Source organism: Fusarium mangiferae (assembly GCF_900044065.1).
Source record: "Fusarium mangiferae strain MRC7560 genome assembly, contig: FMAN_scaffold014, whole genome shotgun sequence".
Taxonomy (NCBI): domain Eukaryota; kingdom Fungi; phylum Ascomycota; class Sordariomycetes; order Hypocreales; family Nectriaceae; genus Fusarium; species Fusarium mangiferae.
Window position 1 is genome coordinate 1,398,329 of NW_024573934.1, and position 12,006 is coordinate 1,410,334.

Below are 12,006 nucleotides of genomic sequence, written 5' to 3' on the forward strand. Positions count from 1 at the left end.
TTTTTATTTCGTCATCAACCCTTGGCTTAAAAATCACGTAACACCAAAACTTTACAATGTCTGACAAGCGCACCATCTTGATAACAGGCTGCTCGGATGGTAGTCTTGGCTCGGCTCTGGCACTTGCGTTGAAAGATCGTGGATGGCGGGTCTTCCCTTCTGGACGTAACCTAGCGAAGCTGGGCAAGGTCAAGGAAGCCGATCTCGAATGCATCGAAATGGATGTTGGCTCGGATGAATCCGTCTCAGCAGCCGTTGAGGAAGTCAAACGAATTACCGGCGGCTCACTAGACGCCTTGCTCAACAATGCTGGCACCGGCTACAGTATGCCTCTTATCCATGCTGACATCACCAAAAGCCACGAGCTGTTTGAGCTCAATGTCTTCTCTATCATCAGGGTCACCCAAGCCTTCGTCCCTCTGCTTCTCAAGTCTACCCACGACGCTTTACTTATCAACAACACATCTGCTTCTGGTCTTCTCGGAGCTGGCATTCCATTCCAAGGAACTTATGCAGCATCCAAGGCTGCTGCTGCCAGTGTGACCGAGAGCTTGAGAGTCGAACTGGCCCCTTTCGGCATCCGCGCCATCAACTTGTTCACTGGCGGCGTCAAGTCAACCTTTCACCACAATTCGCCGGATGCTGAGCTTCCCAAGGATTCGATCTATAACGTCGCCAAGGAGGCTATCGAATCTAGCATGAATGGCAACGAAGTAGGGATGAACAAACCTGATGCGATGACCTGGGCGAAACAAGTCGCTGGAGATTTGAGTCAACGCAAACCACCTTACCTGATCTTTCGAGGCGGCAGTGCTGGTTTGGCTCGCATAGGCACTCTGTTTCCGACCGGTACCTTCGACTCGACTGTCAAACAGCTTAGTGGCATAGACGTGTTGGAGAGAAAGCTGAAAGAGGCAAAGTCGACCTGAAGCCTCAGTGATCATACGAAACGGGAGGAGAATGTATAATTAATAGTGCTGTTCATTTTGCATGTTCGGACATTTTGTCATCTATCCTACAGACATTGCATGATTAGTGATGATTCACGTGATGCGCGATGGTGACATAGATGTTACACATGACGAATATGATGAGAGATGTCCGCGTATGGCGTGTTGCGATAAGGAATATGAACTATATTGATGTCGCTTCTGTTTAATAGATCCTTAATACTTATCTTTCTCCGTAATAATATCATTGTTGATTTCAGAAATCCATTATGGGAGACTACAACATCAAGTCTGTTGCGGTTGTTGGAGCCGGAGCTGCCGGTGATTCCCCACGCTTTCACCCCGCTTGACGAACTATGGAAGAGCTGATCGTCTATTTTCGTAGGCGCCATTTCCGCAGCCGCTCTAAAGGCAGAGAATCACTTCGACCGTATACGAGTGTTTGAACGGAGAGAAACGCCTGGGGGTACTTGGTAAGAACGGAAAAATTGGGAAGCAAAGATTTTAGACTCAACAATACTAGGATTTACGATGCCGACCCGATAGTCGCTCCTATTCAGCCTGGGGGCTTCCCAGCAGATATTGATAAGCCACTTGCGATTCCAGACAACTTACCGACCACGACGCCTCCGAATCAGCAAGAGAGATACGCCCATACTCCTATCTATCAGAATCTCACGCAAGTCGCTCACTCAATCATTCAAATCCACGGTTACTGACACGAAGCAGAACAAATGTGCCTCAAATCGCCATGTCATTCTCGGACCAGCCGTTCTCCTATGGACCTTTCGTTCCCCATTATGTTCCTCGCCAATACATCGAAACATATTTCTCCACCCAGAAGACTGACGAGTATTTATCTCTCAACACTACAGTAGAAGACATCTCCCAGTTACCTGCCGCTACAAAGGGCGGACTGAAGCCGTGGAGGTTGACATTACGGAAATATGACCCTCTGCGTCACGTCGATGTATGGTGGCAAGAGGACTTTGACGCCGTTATACTTGCCAACGGGCACTATGCTATTCCCTGGGTAAGTACATTAACCCGGTGAAGACAACTGTCTGACGATATATGTGACTAGGTTCCGCAAGTCGACGGCTTGGAGGCATACATGGAGAAATTTCCTGGCAGAGTGATACACTCCAAATTCTATCGCTCACCGTGGATATACGCCGAGAAAAGAGTCCTCGTCATTGGAAACTCGGCCTCTGGTCATGATATAGCAGTGGATCTTCTACAATCTGTCCATCAACCGCTATACCAGTCACGAAGGTCGCGAGGGAGGTTGGATGGCGATGAACCTCCTCTTGGAATGGAATGGAAGACAGTCATCAAAGAGTACCGACTGGATGGTACAGTCGTGTTCGATGATGGCAGCGAGCTCAAAGACCTTGATCACATCATTTACTGTACAGGATATCTTCCATCTTATCCATTTTGGAACAGCAAAGTAAACGGCCGTCCACTGTTTGACTACAAGAAGAGAAAACTTATCAACAACTACTGGCATACCTTCTTCCAGGACATCCCCAACTTGGCAGTAGTCGGCATGCCTCGCGTCTTGACATTTCGAAGCTTCGAATACCAAGCCATCGCACTTGCACGACTCTTCTCGGGGAGAAACTCCATTTCTCTTCCACCAAAAGAGGAGCAAAAGAAATGGGAACTTGACAGAGAGAAGCTTTGTAGACAGCAAGGAAGGAAGTTTCACGAGATAGAGTGGGAGACTGGTGAGACTTTCGGATGGTTGGAAGGGTTCTTCAAGATCGCGGGCCTGGGAACATTGTCTGGGGAAGGTAGAATACCTCCTGTATTGAGCAAAGACCTTATCTGGGCCATTGAACATGTGAGGAAATACCCAGATCCGGGTAAGGATGATCACAATAAGAGGAGGGGGGGATCTCAATCTGAAAGTGATGGTTGGGATTTGGTCGAAAGTACGCACAAAGATCTCTTGTCCTTCATCTAGATCGAAACATGCCAAATATACACGAGTGAGACTGGTTCACTACTTCACAGAGCAGCATTCCATCTTTTCTCCCCTTCGGCACTGTGCGGCGACCAAAAAAAGTTCCGGAGCCTATCCTTCTCCCTGCGCGCCGTCCTTCGGAGCCACTCATGACGCGGAAGCTCATCTAGGTCGTCTTCGTGATCATCTCTGCTATCAAAGGCAAACCCGTGCATCCACTTTAGGTCAGCCTGGGCCTCGCGCTGACCGATCTGAAGCTTAAGGACAGCACCCTGGAGACGACCTCTCCTCCAGGGCATTACTTTCCCCGTATTTTGTCCAAAGATGACAGCCGGTAGTAACTCGATGCCGTTCTTGGGGTCCCATTTTGAGCGCAAGTCCTGTTGATATGTCCACTCTTTTTCGAGGCTATTCTTGAACCTCAGTGCACTTTTGTGATGGAATCCCTCCTCAAACATCACCCTGTTACCGATTGCCGCAAAGACATGGGTTTTGTAGACTGATTCAAGATAGGCGATCAACTTCTCGTCGTCAAGCGGGACAACGGCTGACTCTGATTCCGTGCAGGGATAGTAGTCTGGGTCATCGCCTTTGCTATACTGGATGGGTATGCCAGCAATCCCGAGGTACACTGTTTTGATACCTTTGTACTCGGGATTGTGGGTGAGGCACTTTTGCAAAGCTCGGAGTGCCTGTGGTGTAGGCACCATGCATGCAATAGCCTTGATGTTGGTAGGTAAATTGGTGATGCGTCCACATGTAAGTGCAGCGATGGGTATGTGTAAAGTTGTAATACTATTGTCAACCCAGACCGAATGGTATCTTTTTTCGAAAATTCCTCGGATTGCTTTGCAGAATATTCGATGTTTTTTGTCTTTGACAGTCATGTACGATCCACTCTTCATTGCCACGGCCCGAGAATCGTAGCATGCCTCCAGGAGGGGTCGAGGTCCGTCTGCCCCCTCTGCCTTTTCAAACCGCAGACCACGTAAGAAGGCGTCGTGGAAAATCTTGTAGGTTGCATGTGTGTCTTTTCTCTTAGGAACAGCTTCTTCCCAAATCATCAGCCTAAGCTCTGGTGGTAAGTTGTCGAAACTCTCGAAATCGCTTGACATGGATTGACCCATGATGGTAGCAGGTGATATCTGAGTGTACAGTGCTACAAGGGAGACCTAGTACTGCTACAAGAGCGTTGAGGGAGCTTTGGTAATGCTATGATGCGATGTTTGTCTGATGATGATACAAGAGAATATGACGGGCGTGAGAGGAGAGGTTGCCCTTTTATATAAGATATCTTCTGCTCATTTTTATTCTGACTTCCTAATTCAGAACCTTCAGACGCCTAGTGGGCCCTCACCATGTGTCTTTTGTTTGTTGTGAGGGCCTTTTCCCCATAGAGTTCTGACAAGTGAACTCAAGGTTTGAGTACCAAACTTACACGATATCAGTAAGTCGTCAGCCAGACTTATGGATGAGAAATTAAATCATCACAGAGAAATCACTTACGCGAAACAATAAGGGAACTGAAAGGTATAGATGAATGAGGTTTCCATTAAGTGCTTAAGAACTACAAGATGCTAAACCAACGAAGGCGTCAAGCTCGCCGTTTACGTCAGATGATCGCCCAAAGGATTCTTTCCAGATCCATCTAATCAAAGTTCTCAGTTTTGGGAGCCCAATTGACAGTGACTTCGATCTTGTGCAGTGAAGGAACCATCATTACTGTATCCCATATCCTGGCAGATAAGCGCCTCTTGCATCCGCCGAATCCTCAAGCCATATCGTCTGTATGCGTCTGCATGATATAGTCCCTGGTAACACAATTATCAGCGTGCTGAACGAAACATAAATCAATTACGTACTGCTCCTTGGGGTGGAGACCCTGCACAATGTGCATGTTTTTATAGTCTAGCCCCTAAGGGCACTCGATATCGCTTGAACCTAGTTTTATTTCTTGGATCTCGCACAAGCTGAAGAACAGCAGTGGAAAGATGGTTCACTGGAGCAAACCCAGGCGGGGTTGTAAAGTCCTCGCAGGGGTATCAAAAAGACTTCGTGGGAGTTTGCGGTCTGTCCTCGCCGGGATACTCGTAAGAACCAGCTGTCATGGTTCTAAAGGCGCTATAGCTTGCAGACAGGGAAGAGAGATAGAGATATTGCGTGTAGTCCGTGTGATATTTGAGATGGGAAGACTCAATGGAGTGAAAGGCAAGGTATGAGAGGTCAAGTGGCGAGAAACACTCAGAAGTCCCACAGAAACTCCGTAAAAGAGAAATCTTCAAGCATGCTTTGGTGCACTCGCTCGCTTTCATTCTCAGATTCCCTGGGCTGCACTCGCTCGCTCTCATTCTCAGATTCCCTGGGCCATATCATATGAATGCCTCCAAACCTCGGAGACCAAATATGTATTCTCCTCCCATCTCTGTTTGATTTCAAGTTCCTGTTTACAAAAGATTTGTTAGCAAGTCTCGCGCAGTAAATCATGAAGCTGCTAGGAAGACTTACCTGGGAAGTTCGTCCACAAGGCCAAAATATAAGGTATCAATATGGACAGTACCTTCGTTTCGCCATTTGGTAATGTATTTCCCGACTGTATCTTCGCGCACGGGGTCGTATGTGTTGCCTATTGTGTCGGCTAGGACTTTGACATTCGGTGGGAGATTGATGATCCTGTCGAGATAGCGCGGTTCGAAAGGGATGAAGATGATCTCGACATTGCGATCTATCCAGACTTTCTTTTGCCACACTTTACCCGGTACAAGGCTCTTTAATGGTACTAAATTTCCATTATTGGTAGCAAAGTGACGGGACTCGTGACAACAGGCCAGAACAGCTATATTAGCTGTCGCTCGGGGTGTGGTTGCAATTATGTCTTCGCCTCGTTTCAAGTCCCAAATCTCGCATATCTTCGACCTAGGATGTACCTCTTCAGGTAAGGCGGCTTCCCATATCATCAGGCGTATCTCAGCTGGTAGGTTAGGGAACAGAGTGAAGCAGCTATCCTGGGATGCGGTCTCTGTATCGCTCGCTCGTCTCATCTTGACTGTAGATCAATTCGGTGTTGACAAGAGTTGTGCGCGACTTCAACTTGGTGGTGCTTTTTTATTATCAGAGGTGATAATTTCGGACAGATAACCCATTTTATCCTGTTAATTTAGCTTACAGGCAGAGCATTGCATCTTATACTCATCCCATGTGGCGAATTTTCGAGAACATATGTCGACGAATGAAAGTCAAAGGCGTCTTGAATGGTTCATACCCCAAAGCGTGACAAATCAGCACGTCAGAAAATCCGCGACTGTAAAGCTTAATACCTAAGTAGGTTTTTACAGACAAATCATGATTATCAAAGAAAAAGTGTCTTTCTTATACGTTGGATAACAAGTGAGTTAAATGGTATCCTGGAGATTGCAAGGTCTGCTCTGCCTGGCGTGATTGAAAGAGTAAAACACTGGTGTACTTGGTGTCATAGTCATATTTTCAGGCATCCTTTTCTCAGGTACCACGAAGTAAAAGGTCACGGCAGACCACAGCCGACTTAAACTCTCTATAACGGAGTCTTAAACCATTTCACTGCGGCAATGAAAACTTAACGTCGATCTACAAGGTTTATGAGGGTCGGCGATAACGAATGAAGTGTGATGAATATTAAATATATATTTGAAGCTACATAATCGTGACAGTCATTAATTGTTGTAAATGGACAGAATATCAGTAGAGTTATCGTACTCCACTCCACACTTTTCAGAGAAGCCGGTAAACTTTTCGACTCTGTCCTGCACATACTCCTCGAAACTCTTTCGGGTGCAGCTTGTTCCGGGTCCGTCTTCGCACGAAGGTAGAGCCTGGGGCGCACTGTTGACTAAAACACGGTAGTACTCTCCATCTTCATATCCGTAGGTGTTGGTGCAGTTGAGGCGCTCGATGGCGATGTTGCTCAGGAAGGGCAACACGTGAGAGCTTTTCCAGGCGCGACGGTAGTTGATCTTGCTCAGAGGCATGGTGTCGTTGATCTGAGATTCTGTACTGGCGGGTTCGGAGTTGTTAAAGAGACCCATAGCGACAAGGACCATGGGAGGTAGTTCACGGTGGGTAAAGCTGACGTAAAGCTCTTCATCGGAGTCATCACCAAGGAGGAGACCAGCTGTGGTGTTGAGCCAAGGCATACCGACGTAACCAGAGATCTGGTTGCCGTAACCAGCGTTGTAGTGATATCGCACGTCCTCGGAGTACTCCCAGCCAAGCCAGTCATCGGGAGTGAAGAGCTCAAGGTTACAGAACGGCGACTTGCCGCGAGTAACAGTCTCGTAGCCACAAAGCTGCTGCATGCCGAAAATATCGTTGACGGTGAAGTTGAACTCTGATGCAAGCGCGTTGAAGCGATCGACGATTGGCTTGGCGTACTTCTTCTGGTAGACTTCGGCCTCATCGCTGCCGGTGGAGCCATCGTAGGCGGGGCAGGCCTTGTAGGGAGTCAAGCTGTCGGCACCAGATTCCTCTGACTCGTAAATGGTCTCGACCTTGATCGACTTATCGTCGGACTCAAGACCACGGACAAAAGATTGAGCCGACTTGACGGTTCGTTCGGCGGACGAAGTCCAGACCTTCTTGGGCTGCTTGAAGTCTGGGTATCGGAACTCCAGATCAACGCCCAATCGTGTAGCCTCTAGTCTTCCCACGTTGGTCAAAAGTGATACCTCAGCATCAGAAATGGGAGGTTCCCAATCGTCCAGAAAGTTCAGATAAGGAATCTTGCTCCAGTCGATCTTGGTTTTGTTCTGAACTTTCTCAATGAATGGCTCGATGTACTCCTCAAAGTCAAAATCGTTGGCGTAGATGGCAGCGTGTCGCACGAGATACGCAGCGCGCTCGGGGGTGCAGCCTTGGGGCGCGTCGGGAGAAGCGGGAGGATCTTGGGGCTCGAAGTAGGGAGCGATACCCGCGAGGTGGTGAAGAGGATTGAAGGTGTACTCGGAGTTGAGTGAAGCTGCTGAAGCGAAAGGCAGCAGGCCTACAAGAGCCTTGCTAAGGGTATTTTGACGAGCCATGGTGAGTTAGCGAGAGGTCACAACGAGTCTGGTGCGCTGAAGATCAAAAAGTCAATTGAGTTTCTGGCTATTTTATTTATTTTATTTATTTTATGCTTAGTGAGGATATGAGATCATTGGTGATGTTTGTTGTCAAAGCCCCATGTTCTTGCTGTGTCTTTGACGTCACAGCATAAAATAAATCAACAACTAAACCTGCCTGTATCGGCTCTGTTCCTTGCAGTTCTTGAAGATCACTGTCTCTGATTGGATCGGGGATTTGCGGCTCCATATTGAAACGCCGTCAGCCGAGGCCGCATTATCCGAGCGAATGGACTTGGCATCAGCTCAAATCAAGAATTTGCTAACAAACTCATCGAGATTTTCAACGACGCGTAGATGCAACAAATCGATTGGTTCGTAGACGAGTGCCCAGCTGTAAACGATTCATGTCATTCGTGATCGGGTTGTTTGTACAACTCAGACGTGGTCCTGAGCATCATACTCATTTCCTTGCCCTGTATTTGAGTGATGCCGGCATTCGAGGCCACTGCCGTGGTGAGTAACAAGCTTCGCCAATATTCACTGATTATGTCACGATCTTGGACGATTCTAGTGTCACTGCCATGCTTAAAAATTGGGTCATCGATTGAGGCTCTCCAGTTCCCGTGATCGATGACCCCGAATATCTAATTGTGTCCTGGATCTCGTGTAGTACCTGCAAACAAGCAGGCAAAATCACTCTTGTCAAACCAAGTCTTATCTCTAGTCCAAGCCTTAACAATAACGTCTCTCGCCAGACGAGCCATATCTTCCACTTCCTCAGTCGTGCCCCAGCCCGATGCCAAAGTACCAAAACTCAAAAGATGTACCCCAACTTGAAGGGCCACTCGCCATGCAGCATCCTCAGTCCGAGGCTCCAGCCCCTCAGCGTAACCTTGAAGCATCCATAGCCCAGCGTCGATGTGTTTGTACTTCCAGAGTACATACATCTCGCCCAGCATGCCGCCGTGATCGAGGCTCGGAACGCCGACCTGCGAATTTTCCCAGTCGATGACATATAAGGATCTGGTAGTTGCGGATTCAAGATGGGCATTTTCCAGCAAGATGCTTTCAAGTCATTAAATTGGGATTCAAAGAGCTGGGGATGTACTCACTTCTGGGGGTAGTAGTCGCCATGAATCAGTGTCAAGTCTGCAGTCGGGTCGCTCAGCTCCTTCAGTGCCATGTTCTTGACGAGATGAAATGTATCCTTTGCTTCCGACAGAATTCCAGGGAACTGTTCAACACGATCGATCATCCAATCGAAATTGATTAAATGTTTTAAGTTCTGCATGTCATTGCTGCTATCAATCACCCTGTTGAAACCCGATAGCTGTTGTGTATGCTTCTGTTCGAACGACTTCCGAATAATCTCCCTGGTCATGTCATGAAATTTGACCATGTAAATCGCCAGCGCTTTACCCAGTTCGCGGGTTGGTTTCCGTAAGTACTCAGGTGTCGGGGATGGGAAGTGGCTCAGAGAGTAGGTCTTGAGATCTACTACATTGGGGAGATACTCTAAGACCAATGTCTTGGTTTCAGTATCGTAGGCATAAGCTGTTGCTGTTCTGACAGCGTATGCAGTGCTTCCAGACTGCATCACGTCTATGGGATCCGTAGACAATTCTGACAAAATTTCTCCTTCAACGTCCTTTGTCGTGTCAGCCAAACCCTTCCTTTATCCTTTTTTCACTCACGCATCTGTTCACAGTGACGGCATTGGCGGGGTGACGCGCCATATAAGGCTCGCCATGCTTGACAACGACTTCAGTTGTACCATCGTCCAGTGGATTTATAAGGTGAGCGCGATACGTAAAATTGGCTTGTCCGCCAGCCAGAGGTTCTAGTAAAGATGCTGCATATGACGTGGTGTTGAGCCATGCAGCCACCTGTTGGCGGATTAGATCAGACGTATCTTGTGCGGACATCTTTATATGAGAAATCATCGACTTGGATAAACTATTACCGTAAATCTCATCGTCTCGTCTGGTTCAGCTTTTATGGTGCGCCGTTATCTGGATGCCTGGAGTGAGTGGCGTAATGGTGTCAGACTTATTCTAGATGCCTACACAAACACAATCAGGCTAATGGTTGATCGCACTATTTGCAGTTGAGACTGGTGGCTGAGAGCTTATTCCGGCAGACAGAACTTGGTTGATCACACAAAGGGTATATGAGAATTATGAGACTAAGACTAATATTACATCTGCCATCTATGACAAGAGGCCCTTGTTTCCAAGGTATTACTACTGGAAATTATAGCAAAAATCGGTAATAGGGACCTCAACGTGATACAAATTAGCCTTCCACCACTTTGTCGCAAAGCCCTCCAGATCGAAAATGAAGTCGGACTTGAGAGAAACACCGCAATCCTTGGGCTCATTTACGACAGCAAGTTCTGAGTCAGGTGTCGTAACTGGGGCAACCTTTTCGGCGTCCAAAAGATTCACTCCAGCCCCACCATTCGAAGCATGGGCCGACTGTACAGCATCCAGAGTGAACTTGTTCACAAATTCAGGAGTAGCTGTAAGTCCGCTGCTAAGATCGACCAGGCCACCGAGAAGCTTGAAGGTGAGCTGGACAGTAAGCGATGCACTGGCATTCAAGCCGACCTCGACGCTCTCGGTAATGTTGGCGTAAGATGTGTACTGAGGCTCCCAGCCAGTAGCAGCATTCTTACCCGAATCGAGGAAATCGAGATGGACGTTTGCGGCGGGGATAGCAATACCGGCGCCAGCTCTGACTGCAACGGCGGCTGAGGTATCAACATCTAGTCCAACAGCGAAAGACAGGCCTGGTCCTAGAGAGAGGATACCGGGAACTTCGACGAGGGTGTATGTGAGGGTATCGGGGTCGTAGAGGATAGATCGAGACCAAGCTGCAGCTACATCGGCGGCCAAAGCGACATCAGCTGAGAAATGGGTATCAAGATCGAAATAGAGATCTTCCATCTACTCAAGTTAGTAAACTAGGCTACTCATATCTCCAAAGTCACGTACTTTGAAGCGCCAAAAGTTGTACTTGGCGCGGCCAGAGAAGGAGACAGTGGAAGAGAACTCTGCCTTCTCGGCCTTGATGGTCACCCATGGCTGTTCCTGGAAAAGGACAGTATCTCTCTCAAGACCAGTACCGAAGTTGAGAGAAAGGCTGGGGTTCAGTGTGAGGCGCTTCGTCAACTTGGTGGCAGGGATGGAGGTGAACGACATTTCACAGGTTTCTAGAAGATGTTAGTCTTTTCTTTTATTCATGGAGAGAAACGTACCAGCAATGTCGGCCAGCTCTTTCTCGGCAGCATGGCAAGTAATGGTCTTATCACCCTTGTCTGTAGTAACGCCATCAACAAGGTAGAAAGCTTGGCCAATCTCGGTCTTGCAATTGCCCATGTTGTTCGTAATGAGAATGAAGGGTTCGTCGTCAGACCAAGTATCGATAGCCTTCTCGAAAGCAGCAGACTTTCCGAACTGGACCTTGACGGAATCGGTCGTACACTCGACCGAGACAATGGCGTCAATGTGATCCAGAACAACAGCTGGGTGATTCATGACAAGGTCCATGTCGATGGCCCCCTTCGGAGCGGTTGTGTTGAGCGCAGGGAAGGTTTGATTACGGGGCTTCTCAACATCGCCGTAAGACATGGAGATGTTCTTCTTGGGAACCGCATTCTCGGGGTTGCTCAAGTCGACCTTGGCGGGAGGCTTGGGAAGGAAAGTCGCCGTGGTGTTGTGGTGCGCGGAAGTCGAAGACGCGCGAACAGTCGTCTGGTTAGGCTTAGACCGGATATTGGTGGGCTTGGTTTGCACAGAAGTGATTGTCGGAGGCTTGGTCTGAGCAGCGACTGTCTGACTAGGTATCTCAACGACAATGTACTTGACAGTGCAACCGCATGACTCGTCGTGTGCGAGCACGCCAAGGCAAAGGAGCCAAAGGCTGAAAAGAATGGACGAGAACGAGGTTCTCATGGTGAAAAACGAGAGACTTGTTGAATGAGTGACAAGGCGATGCCTGGGAGTGAGCG

General features: G+C 48.2%; 8 protein-coding genes across 8 annotated transcripts; 3 read left to right on the forward strand and 5 right to left on the reverse strand.

The window, feature by feature from the left end:
• Positions 1-56: 56 nt before the first annotated feature.
• Positions 57-929, forward strand: FMAN_14708 (uncharacterized protein; the record flags this gene model as incomplete). Its single annotated transcript, XM_041823002.1, has 1 exon — positions 57-929. The coding sequence occupies one exon, from the start codon at positions 57-59 to the stop codon at positions 927-929; it is 873 nt and encodes a 290-aa protein (XP_041688626.1).
• Positions 930-1,219: 290 nt separating this feature from the next.
• FMAN_14707 (uncharacterized protein) lies at positions 1,220-1,669 on the forward strand (the record flags this gene model as incomplete). The annotated part of the gene is made up of 3 exons (XM_041823003.1): positions 1,220-1,271; positions 1,336-1,423; positions 1,474-1,669. 3 exons carry the CDS (start codon positions 1,220-1,222, stop codon positions 1,667-1,669), a joined length of 336 nt encoding a protein of 111 aa, XP_041688627.1.
• Positions 1,670-1,701: 32 nt separating this feature from the next.
• On the forward strand, positions 1,702-2,922 carry FMAN_14706 (uncharacterized protein; the record flags this gene model as incomplete). The annotated part of the gene is made up of 2 exons (XM_041823004.1): positions 1,702-1,983; positions 2,035-2,922. 2 exons carry the CDS (start codon positions 1,702-1,704, stop codon positions 2,920-2,922), a joined length of 1,170 nt encoding a protein of 389 aa, XP_041688628.1.
• Positions 2,923-2,966: 44 nt separating this feature from the next.
• On the reverse strand, positions 2,967-4,037 carry FMAN_14705 (uncharacterized protein; the record flags this gene model as incomplete). Its single annotated transcript, XM_041823005.1, has 1 exon — positions 2,967-4,037. One exon carries the CDS (start codon positions 4,035-4,037, stop codon positions 2,967-2,969), a length of 1,071 nt encoding a protein of 356 aa, XP_041688629.1.
• A 1,126-nt stretch (positions 4,038-5,163) lies between these two features.
• FMAN_14704 (uncharacterized protein) lies at positions 5,164-5,960 on the reverse strand (the record flags this gene model as incomplete). Its single annotated transcript, XM_041823006.1, has 2 exons — positions 5,164-5,362; positions 5,428-5,960. The coding sequence occupies 2 exons, from the start codon at positions 5,958-5,960 to the stop codon at positions 5,164-5,166; spliced, it is 732 nt and encodes a 243-aa protein (XP_041688630.1).
• Positions 5,961-6,608: 648 nt separating this feature from the next.
• On the reverse strand, positions 6,609-7,970 carry FMAN_14703 (uncharacterized protein; the record flags this gene model as incomplete). The annotated part of the gene is made up of 1 exon (XM_041823007.1): positions 6,609-7,970. One exon carries the CDS (start codon positions 7,968-7,970, stop codon positions 6,609-6,611), a length of 1,362 nt encoding a protein of 453 aa, XP_041688631.1.
• Positions 7,971-8,638: 668 nt separating this feature from the next.
• FMAN_14702 (uncharacterized protein) lies at positions 8,639-9,919 on the reverse strand (the record flags this gene model as incomplete). The annotated part of the gene is made up of 3 exons (XM_041823008.1): positions 8,639-9,059; positions 9,107-9,642; positions 9,689-9,919. The coding sequence occupies 3 exons, from the start codon at positions 9,917-9,919 to the stop codon at positions 8,639-8,641; spliced, it is 1,188 nt and encodes a 395-aa protein (XP_041688632.1).
• Positions 9,920-10,237: 318 nt separating this feature from the next.
• On the reverse strand, positions 10,238-11,950 carry FMAN_14701 (uncharacterized protein; the record flags this gene model as incomplete). The annotated part of the gene is made up of 3 exons (XM_041823009.1): positions 10,238-10,942; positions 10,991-11,208; positions 11,254-11,950. The coding sequence occupies 3 exons, from the start codon at positions 11,948-11,950 to the stop codon at positions 10,238-10,240; spliced, it is 1,620 nt and encodes a 539-aa protein (XP_041688633.1).
• Between the last annotated feature and the right edge of the window lie 56 nt (positions 11,951-12,006).